Genomic DNA, 11,042 nt, shown 5'->3' on the forward strand with positions numbered 1-11,042 from the left:
CAGTTGGACACGGGGCAATTGGACACAGTCCAATCACAAGTCGCTGTTCCAAGGGACCCTACAAATGTCTCTAATCACACGGTGCTGTGATTGGCTGTGTCCAAATGCACCGTGTCCAAGTGCACCGCTCCCAATATTGGGTGCTTACGATATCAAGTGCAGAGTGAGTTAAAGGAAGTAGTATCTATTCCCATCTACAACTAATATATTTTATGGCTACTCTTGCTTTGCTCTGTTCTGTCTTTTATCCACAGTAACAATAGGTTTGTTCTTTCGACCTGAACTGGCTGCACTAGTTCACGAAGTTTGCACTAATGCGTTCTTTCGATCAGAACAGTGCAAGAAAATGTGTTCTTTCGAACAGTGCAGGCTGAACTAGTGCAGCGAGTTCAGTGAACTGACTGCCCTAGGTCTGGAGGTAGAGCAAGCAGTGCAGGGCAGCTAACCGAAAAAATTTAAATTTGTATCTATAACCTGTAAAATCGGTATACCTAGTTGACATTACGTAGAAGAAATAATCCGACGACGGAATCTATAAACAGTAAGTAAATACTTAAATATATAATAAATATATAATGTAGATAAATATATAATAAATATATAATGTAGAATGACATAAAAGAAGTATTTAGAATGTTATCCAAACAGCACAAAATATCCGAAAGACATCCTGGGAAGGCTCTTGGACGTTTTTTCGGAGGGATTTGTTGTATGGGTATCCAACACAAAACAGTTTTTAAAAGAAATAGGATTGTTCAACAAAACATAAAATGCTATAAGTGCGAAAACATGACCATAAATTGATCTATGTTATTTAATCCAGCCATGTTGTCCGCCATCTTATACTGCTCTAACTTGCTCTTACCCGTTCTTTTCAGACCCATATGTATCTTTGCACTGGTCTGCACTATCTTGAACTTTCTTCAACTAATACAGTTCTAGTGCAGCCCTAGGTCAGGTCGAAAGAACAAACCTAATATGACTGTGTCGGACGACACAACTGATGTAGCATACGTCTACGTCAATCCTTGTGCGTTGACTTCCGACACCAACTTACGTTTGCGATACTGTTGAAAACGATTGCGATAATCTTTGTGCCCAGAGGGTCGGTCATGAATCTTTTCACCTAATGTGAACTCGTGAAAAGTGAAAAATCTAACCTTGAAAATATATAGAAATGTATATAATGTAAATAATGTATAACATGTAAATAATGTAAATATATAGAAATATATAGAAAATATATAGAAATGTACACTTTTCACAAGTTTACATTGAAGGAAAGGATTTACGATTGCATTCAAGTACTGCAAAACAATTCACTTTATCATAGTTTCATACTAAGGAAAAATATTAAATAATTGAAAAAATCCAGAGTTATCATGTGAAAAGATTAATGATTGATGTCTTGGCCTTTGTCGTGCTTACACAGTCATGGCTGCGTTCCGCAGAGCGCATCATGTGCATGATATGCTGCATTAGAGTGAAAGAGATACGAGAATGAGATAAAAAGAGAGGGAGAGCACTTAGATGATGTTCTCGAACGCATAAGAGCGCATAGGCTGCCTCAGCTCCCGAGGTAGTGTAGTCCATGCGCTCTCATGCGTTCGAGAACATCATCTAAGTGCTCTCCCTCTCTTTTTATCTCACTCTCGTATCTCTTTTGCTCCAACGCAGCGCATTATGCGCATGATGCGCTTTGCGGAACGCAGCCCATATTGTTCCTGTGGATAAAAGACAGAACAGAGAAGGGCAGCGATCACGTAACTTCAAGCGGAACTATTCACTTTTCGCTCTATCGATTTCACGTGAACTTTTTCATTGTTCACGCAATCAAGTAACTCTGTACGTGAAAAACACAAATCACTAAACATGGTTCCTATATGATTTCAATATCGGTCAAATCAGCTATATCCATCGGCTGTAGAACATATTAACCTTAAAAACATTGCTATAACCTTAGGATTGTTATGTTTCATGTATCTCATCACAGCAGTAGCATAATATATTCCGCATTCATCATGTCACTAGATTTTCATTTTTCCGCCAGCACATTTCATGGCTAACAAGTTCATGTAAAAAGTTTCATTTTTCCCCGTTTCGCCGAGTTACGTGATCACGAGTTCACGTGAAACTTTTCACTTTTCACGTTTCCGCCCTAGGGGAAAAGTTACATGATCGCTGCCCTGAGCAAGAGCAGCCATAGAATATATTAGTTGCAGATGGGAATATATACTAATCTCTCGGATCCAGTTCTCACTCGCTCTGCACTCGATATCGTAAACAGTCACTGAGTTAGAAGAAGTTGTTATAAACTACGAAAGTACTAGATGGTCGTGCCTATCATAATTTTCGGCTTTAGTGGAACTAACTCTAACTTTATTGTCGCAGAGAGAAAAAGGAGAAGGGCCATGGGACGGTTTAGCTGATCCCGATTTCAGCTGAAATAGCTTACAGCGCCTCTAACCAACCGTGCACATAAACTACGTAGCTAATGTGCACGAATTGTCTCAGTGGGTAAAGAAGTAATGTCTATGATTCTTGATATTAGACAAAGACAGACAATCAACATTACCTGTTCTTGTCTCACCACAGGCGAGAAACAATCGCAGCTGTAGACACAGAGCAATGATAGAAACTTTGGTTCGCAGCATTAGAACGGGAGGGGATATGTACATACTCACGCAACCGTGTTCGTGAACTTCACGGACACTGTCGCGTAAGCGTGTGCGTATCCCATCCCGTACTGTACGTGCTACTCGTGACCAAAATTTCTATCATTTACACAAAGGCAAGTTAGCGGCGATCTTATCGTTAAAAAAACATCTCGTTCAGCTATTGACGTGTCACGTTACTTGTAATTCCAGAAGAATTTTCAGGTTTACGTTTTCTGGTTTGTAACTGAGGAATCATTTGCATGGGAACACTGATTTAGATACAAGAGAAAAAAATAATTTGAATTTGAGTATTATATGCAGGTTCTTACATTTCGCTAGCTTTTGGCATTAGTGTTTTATAACAGTATGAATAATATCACTACTTTAGGTAAAGCGTGGGAGCGTACGTACGTCTCGACGTCGCGAGTAGGGTCTTACATGCCACTAGCATTTATTGTTTATTTCTCAGCAACTACAAAAGATATTGATGTCATTCAAAAAGCACTGACTTTTCAACAGTTTAATCTATTGACATTAGTGTTTTATAATAGTATGAATAATATCACTGGTTTAGGTAAAGCGCACGTCTCGACGTACGTCGCGGTCGGGTTCTTACATACTGCTAGCATTTATTGCTTAATTTCGGCAACTACAAAAGATATCGATTTTGTTCAAAAAGTATTGACTTCTTCACACTTCATTCTATTGGAATTAGTGATTTGTAATACTACGAATAATACCACTGTTTTAGGTAAGGTTAAGTTTTAGGTAAAGCGTGGAAGCTCACGTACGTCTCGACGTCGCGGTTGAGTGCTTATATGCTGCCAGCATTTTGTTCAGCTTATTTCTCCCATCCACGCTTTACTTGTCGCAACGGTATTAATTGTAATATTACAAACATTTCATTCCAATAGAATAAACTGTGGCGAAATCAATGCTTTTTGAACGAAATGGATATCTTTTGTAGTTGCCGAAATTAAGCAATAGATGCTAGCTTATAGAGTCTGAGCACGTCGAGACGTACACGCGCTTCCACACTGTAAGCAGTTGTATTATTTGTAATATTTTTTTCCACTAATTCCAATAGAACGAAGTGTGGATAAGTCAGTACTTTTTGAATATAATTGATATCTTTTGTAGTTGCCGAAGAAAAAGAAAAAAAATGGTGTCATATAAACATTTGACTGCGACGTTGAGACGTACGTCGCGCTTAGGTTCTTCATGCTGCTAGCGTTTGTTGTATAATTGCGGCAAAAAATTACAAAAAATATCAATTGCGTTCAAAAAGCACTGACTTCTCCACACTATACTCTATTGGAATTAGTCGTTTATAATATTATTAATAATACCCCTGCTTTAAGTAAAATGTAGAAGTATGCGTACGATTCGACGTACGTCGCGGTGAGGCTTTTACATACCGCTAGCATTTATTGATTAATTTCAACTACCAAAGACATCGGTTTTGTTAGAAAAGCACGTACTTCTCCACACTTTATTCTATTGAAATTAATGGTTTCTGATATTACGAATAATACCATTGCTTTAGGTAAAGCGTGGAAGCGCGCGTACGTCTCGACGTCGCGGGCAGGGTCTTATACGCCGCTAGCATTTATTGTTTATTTCACAGCAACTACAAAAAAGATATCGATGCCACTCAAAAAGCACCGACTTTTCTACAATTTATTGAAATTAGAGATTTATAATTATAAATTAGAAGTTAAAAGATATCGATTTCATTAAAAAAACACTGACTTTTCTACGCGTTTTTCTTCTACGTTTTACTTAATATACCAGTATTAATATTATATTTAAAAACTTCTAATTTCAATAGAATGAACTTTGGAAAAATAAATATTTTTTTAATCACATCGATATTTCTTTTGTAGTTGACGAAAAATAAGCAATAAATTCTAGTGGCATGTAAGAGCCTGTCCACAAAGTCGAGACGTACGCACGCTTACAGTTGTCGCATGGGGTCTTTAAGAGAATATTATATCCAAAATAGTCTTTTCTTATAGTTTATATAAATCCAAAAACCTAATTAAACAATGAAAATATTATATAAATTTTTTATATTGGAGTCTCTCAAGATCGCATGTGTCGACTCGTGTTCGTAAAGTAGCGCGACGATTGTAGGATTAATGCCGCTAGCAATTATTGTTTATTTCTTGGCAACAACAACAATCAATGATCAATGTCATTAAAAAAGCACTGACTTTTCGATAGTTTATTCCCAGACAACATAATGTCTACAATCAGGACATAAGACGTCTTAAAGATCATTTTTAAGACGTCTTTCAAACGATTTACGTATAAATGTCTTTAAAGCATCTTAAAGATTATCTTTAAGACGTATTATGTCCCGATTTTAGACATTATGTTGTCTGGGTTCTATTTGAATTATAATGGTACAATTAATATCGGTGAGTTAAATAAAGTGTGGAACCGCGCGTACGTCTCGACTTTGCGGTCAGCCCAGATAGGACAGAGAATTCAAAAAGAACTCAGTCATATGTCACTAATTCTGAGTTCATTTTCAGATGCAAAAAAAGTTCTTCAAAGTTCAGTTTAATGAAAAGAATTCTTTTCGCATGTAAAAATGAACTTAGAATTGGTAACATACGACTGAATTCTTTTTGAATTCTCTGTGCTACCCTTATAGAAATATCATACTAAGAATCATTGACAATTACTTATTATCCAGTATTTTTAATACTGAAAATAAGTAATTATCAATGATTCTTAGTATGATATTTCTATAAGGGTATCTGGCAGGCTCTTACGTGCCCCTATAATTTATCGCTTATTTCTCGATAAAAGTACAAAAAATATTGATATCATTCAAAAAACATTAACTTCTCCACACTTGATTTCGTTGCAATTAGCGGTTTATACTAATGCAATTAATACCGATACGTTAAATAAGACGTGGAAGCGCCCGTATATTTCGACGTCATCGACTGTTACTTTCTTGCAGTTTGAATTTTCTATTTACTTTTCTGTAACCATCGTATATATCGATGTTATTGGAAAAAGCTGTATTTTCCTTATAGAAATATCATACTAAGAATCATTGATACTTATTATCCAGTATTTTTAATACTGAAAATAAGTAATTATCAATGATTCTTAGTATGATATTTCTATAAGGGTTTCCTTACACTTGATTCTGTCGGAAATAACGTTTATAATAAATATTTATAATAATACGATTAATACTGGTGCTTAAATAAAGCATGGAAAGGCGCGAACATCGCATTCAGGCTCTTACATATTATATGTAATATTTAAAAATTTTTCTTAATATATGCATCAGATAGTCAATGTTCTCAAAGAGTCCAAATTTATGTATCATTATATATATTTGTATAATGTCGTCGATTTATAGTTAATTGCGAATATATACTTATTGAAGTATTATATCAGGAAAGTAATGATAATGTATACATCAAAAAGTCAATGTATGCTATTGCATACACTGAGAAAAAAATTTACTAAAAAAAATAAAAATTAGTTAAATTTAAAGAAATAACGTGTTTGCATAGTACTGCAAAATCATTTGTTTCAATTAAACAATTATATTAATGTTCTTCCAACAAATAATTTGTCCATTAAGTAAATAATTAATAAAATTCAAGAAATATTTTTCAGATTATAAGAAATGTTTATTGGAACAAAAGTAATAATTGTTGCAACCAAATAATTTCGAAATAGTAGTAGTATATGGAAAGAAAATGCTACTTTGTCTTAAGCAAATTATATGTTAAATATAAAAAAAGTTTTGTACAATGAAAGTTATACGTACTGTAATATTAAAAAAATAGTTTATTTGAAGGCAATAAACTAGTTTTCTTTGAACCATATCATTATTAAATTGCAGGCAATATTTTCTGCAATGTAGTAAATATTAGTTTAAATTATAGCTTTATATGTTTCCTAAGAGTAAAAATTTATTGAAATATAGTTTTGTAATAAATGAGCAAATGATTTTTGCAATAAATAAATGTATCTTTACCTTTAAAAAATATTTCCTGCAACGTAGTAAATATTTATTACATTACTGTTTTATTTTGTACAAGAGAGTAAATATTTATTGGAATAAAAATGCAATTTTTTTTATAAAAATGCAAAATTTTTGTAAAATCAAATTTCACATTTGATTCAAAGAAATATTCTTTAGTTCCAAAAAAATATTTATTAAAAGAAAAAATGCAACATATTACTAAAAAGAAATATTCTTTAATATCAAAAAAGCATTTTTAATATCAAAAAATATTTTTTAGCTAGTCTTTTTAATTAAATTTCCTTTTTATATTATATTTTTTTCTTTTTTTAAATTTTTTCTTAAATTTAATACATTATTATTTCACATGTTATTTAAATTATATTTCGAAAATTTGCTTACCATTGCTGAGATTTGAACCTGAGATCTCTGGCTCTTGAATCGTTCACTTTATCTACTGTACCACTGTCATTTTCACTAATAGATACTTCTTATTGTATACGCATATAGAGTATACTCATGTACAAAAAAAAAACAAATAATTTATTTAAAAGAAGAGAATAAATCCTTTTAAACGTAAAATGCATGTTTAAAAGGAGCATATGAAAAGTATATTTGAAAAATATTTACTTGTTTTAAAACTAAGTAAAAAACAAATAAATTATTTTGTAAATTTAAATAAATTGTTTTCTGATAGTAAGAGAAACTTAATTTAAAAAAATACTTTTATAAAAACGATACTTTTAATAATAGAAAATAATTTATTTAGATTTATAAAATGATTTATTCGTATTTTATTTACTTTTAAAACAAGCAAATATTTATTTAAACATAGCTTTTAAATAAAAAAGAAACTATTTTTCTTCTTGGAAGGAAATCATTTGCTTATTTTTATATATAGATATTTTAAATCAAAGGCATTATTTTTTTATCTAGAAACTCATAACTTTATAGCTCATTTTACAAATTTAAAAAAATATTACATTATATTTGTTATATGTTTTCTAAATTCAAACAAATACTTCTTTAAGTTAAGAAATTATATTTAACAAAATATATTTCTTTAATTTAAAGAATTTTTTTTAGTGCAGACACATCAAACATATTATTTCACTAATTTTTTAATTAAATTATAAAGATGTTACATTCACTATTACAATAAAAAAAATCATGTTACACGAGTTGCAGTAGTACACAATTCACGTACAACATATAATATATCAGCAATGGTAAGTAAATTTTCGAAGTACAATTTAAATTGAATTAAATACATATTTTTCAGTATATGATCACTATTTACAACGCAAGTGTCGATAGTCACATAGTGCTTTCTTAAGAGTTAAGAATAATTTATTTAATAACAAAAACTTTTTTTTTATAAAAAACTAATTTTTATTTTTTTTAGTAAATTTTTTCTCAGTGTATTTATATCTATATTTCAGATTTAACTAATAGAATCTATATTTCAGATTTGACTAATAGTCATTAATAATATTAGAGGAGGACTTCCGTTTCCGGTAGAGAGTGTGATTGACGTGTGTATGTGGAGTGTGAGTGAAAATTGGGTCATAGAAGATAAGGAGGTTTATAGTGGTGTGTGCGGGGGTGAAAAGATAGGGAAAAGACAGGGTGTGGTAGGGGAATAAGGGTATAGGGGAAGAGGGTAAAGAAGTGGAGAGGTAGAAGGGAAGATAGGTGGATGAGATTTGGAGGTTAGGTGAGTAGAGGGAAGAGTAGGCCACAAACGTAGTTAGTTGAGAAAGAGTAGAACAAGAGAAGAGGCGGAGATAGTGGCAGTAGGGAGTAGGTGGCAGTAGGGAGAAGAAACAGGGAACGGAAAAGCAGGAACGCGGGATTTTTGAAAGAGGGAAAAGGTAGTGTGATAGAGGAAGGAAGAGATGGAAGAAGGAAAAAGGAATGGAGGGGAAGGGAGGGAGTTGGGAAGGCAAGAAGATGGAAAAGGGGAGGAGAAGAGGGGGAAGCGAAGGCCGAGTAAGGCAGAAGGTGTGATGAGGGAGAGAGCAAACAGTCTGTCACTGATAGACGCTTTCAAGAGAGGAGAGAAAAGGAAGGAGATGGAAGAAATACAGGCAGGAATTTTCAAGAAAAGCGTAAAGGTAATGAGATCGCCAGAGAAACAGACGGAAAAGCAATTAGGGAAGCAGATGGAAACTCAGTTAGTGGAACAACCAGAAAAACAGGTGGAAGAGAGGATGGGTGAGATTTTGAGGGAGGTGAGAGAAGGTTTCAAGGAGGTGAAAGCGGAATTGAGAGAGGTGAAGGAGGGGAGGACGGAGATGAGAGAATGGATGGAGGAAATGAGAAGGAGATTAGACAGTTTGGAGAAAAGAGTAGAGGAAATGGAGAAAGATAAGGGAGGGGAGGAGAAAGAGGAAGAGTGTGGGGAAAAGAAGGTAAAGGAAAAGATAGAACAGTTGGAGTTAGGGAGAAAGGGAGAGATGAAGGAAGTAGAAGAAAGAATGAAGAGGCTAGAGTTGGAGGGGGAAAAGAGGAAAAGGGAAGAGAGGAAGAGAAATATAATTGTAAAGGGGGTGAAAGCAAAGGAGGAGGGAATAGAGGGGTTAAGAAAAGAGATAGAAGAGATAGTGGGGGTGACAGGGGCGGTGGTGAGAGTGGAGGGGATGAGAAGCATTGGGTATAAGAACAAGGAGGGAAGGGAGATGGTATGGGTAAGACTAGCGAGTGTAGGGGAGAAAATAGAGGTGATGAAAGGAAAGGCAAAGCTGAGAGAAAGAGGGGAGTGGATAGTAGATGATCTGACTGAGAAAGAAAGAAGGATAGAGTGGTGGATAAAGAGGGAGGCAGAAAGGAATAGGAGGGAGGGTAGGAGATTAAGGGTAGGATATATGAAAACATGGATTGAGGGGAAGCTATGGGTTTGGGACGAGTTTAGAGACGAATTGAGGGAATGGAAGGGAAAAGAAGTAAGGGAGGAGGTGAGGGGGATAGGGAGGGGAAAGGGGGTGGAAAGAGAGAAAGGGGATTTTTAGAGAGGAGGTGGGGGAGGAAGAGGGAAAGATAGAAGAGAACAGGGGGAATAAAAAGGGTGGGAGAAGGTAGGGGAGGAGGAAGGGAGTAAAAGGAAAAGATATAAAATATAAAGTAGCTTACTGGAATGTGGCGGACATGGAAAATAAGGAGGAGGATTTTAGGAAGAAGTTAATGGAGTGGGACGTGATGTTTTTATGTGAGACATGGCTGCAGAGGAAGGGGTGGGAGAGGGTGAAAGAATGGCTGCCGAAGGGTTATATGTGGGAAATGCAGGAGGCTAGAAGGAGGAATAAAAAGGGGTGAGCAATGGGGGGGATGATTGTGGGGATAAGGGAAGGAATAGCAAGAGAGAGAGAAAACTGGGAAAGAATGAAGGAGGGAGTATGGACTATTAAAGTTAAGTTAGGGAAGGTGTGGTGGAGATTGGTGGGAGTATACGTAAATGGAGATCTGAAGGAAAAAATGAGGCTGCTAAGGGAATGGATGGAAGACAGAGAGGAAGGGGTGAAGGTATTAATAGGAGGGATTTTAATGCGAGAACGGAAAGGGGAGGGGGAAGATTGGGGAGGGAGGAGGAAGAAGGGGAAGGGTGGGGGAGGAAGTCGAAGGATGAAAAAATGAATGGAGAGGGGAAGAAATTGTGTAGTTTTTTGGGAGAATTAGGGTGGTCGATTTTGAATGGAAGCATAAAGGGGGACGAGGAGGGAGAATGGACGTTTACGGGAGGGAAGGGAGAGACGGTAATAGATTACGTGATTGGGAATGAAGAGACGAGGAGGAAGGTTGAGAAGATGAAGGTGGAGGAATGGGTGGACTCAGATCATCAACCATTAACGGTATGGGTGGAGGGAGGAGGACAGTGGGAAAAGAGGATAGGAGAAGGGAGAAAGAGGGGAAGAAGGTGGGTTTGGTCGGAAGAGGGAAGGAAGAAATTTGAGGAATACTTCGGGAAAAGGGAAGAGAAGTATGAGGGGGTGGAAGAGGAATGGAGGATGATAAAGAGTAGAGTAGAAAGGGCAGTAGAGAGAGTAGAGAGAGAAGAGAAAAAGGAACGAAGAGGATGGTGGGATGAGGAATGTAGGAACATGAAAAGAGAAGTAAGGGAGGAGCTGAAGAAGTGGAAGATAAGAGGGAGAGAGGGGGAAGGATATAGAGAGATGAGAAAGGGATATAAGGGAATCTTTGTAATGGGAAGAAGAGGCAGGAAAGAGAAAGATGGGAGAGGGAGATAGAGGGAGTGAGGACGGAAAGGGAGGTGTAGAAAGTAGTGAATAAAGGGAGGAAAAAGAGAAAGAGAATCAAGGAAGAGATAGAAATGAGGGAATGGGAAGGACATTTCAGAGGTGTACTGGGAGGTGTAGAATGGAGGT

At 35.6% G+C, this 11,042-nt stretch overlaps 2 protein-coding genes across 2 annotated transcripts in view; both read left to right on the plus strand.

The window, feature by feature from the left end:
- Window positions 1-11,042, plus strand: part of LOC116850291 (death-associated inhibitor of apoptosis 1-like) — a 64,356-nt gene that overhangs the window by 8,139 nt on the left and 45,175 nt on the right. The gene's annotated exons all lie outside the window — the stretch shown is intronic.
- Window positions 8,670-9,975, plus strand: LOC116850296 (trichohyalin-like). Its single transcript, XM_032828407.1, has 2 exons — window positions 8,670-9,617; window positions 9,886-9,975. The coding sequence occupies exons 1-2, from the start codon at window positions 8,670-8,672 to the stop codon at window positions 9,973-9,975; spliced, it is 1,038 nt and encodes a 345-aa protein (XP_032684298.1).

This window comes from Odontomachus brunneus, unplaced genomic scaffold (assembly GCF_010583005.1).
Source record: "Odontomachus brunneus isolate Ranch 3 - 2012 unplaced genomic scaffold, Obru_v1 Obru_scaffold_142, whole genome shotgun sequence".
Classification (NCBI taxonomy): Eukaryota; Metazoa; Arthropoda; class Insecta; order Hymenoptera; family Formicidae; genus Odontomachus; species Odontomachus brunneus.

Coding starts and splice junctions, on each gene's coding strand:
- LOC116850296 (XM_032828407.1), top strand. CDS start 8,670: ATGAGGGAGAGAGCAAACAGTCTGTCACTGATAGACGCTTTCAAGAGA. Junction 9,618..9,885: donor GAAAAGAAGTAAGGGAGGAG/GTGAGGGGGATA, acceptor ACATGGCTGCAG/AGGAAGGGGTGGGAGAGGGT.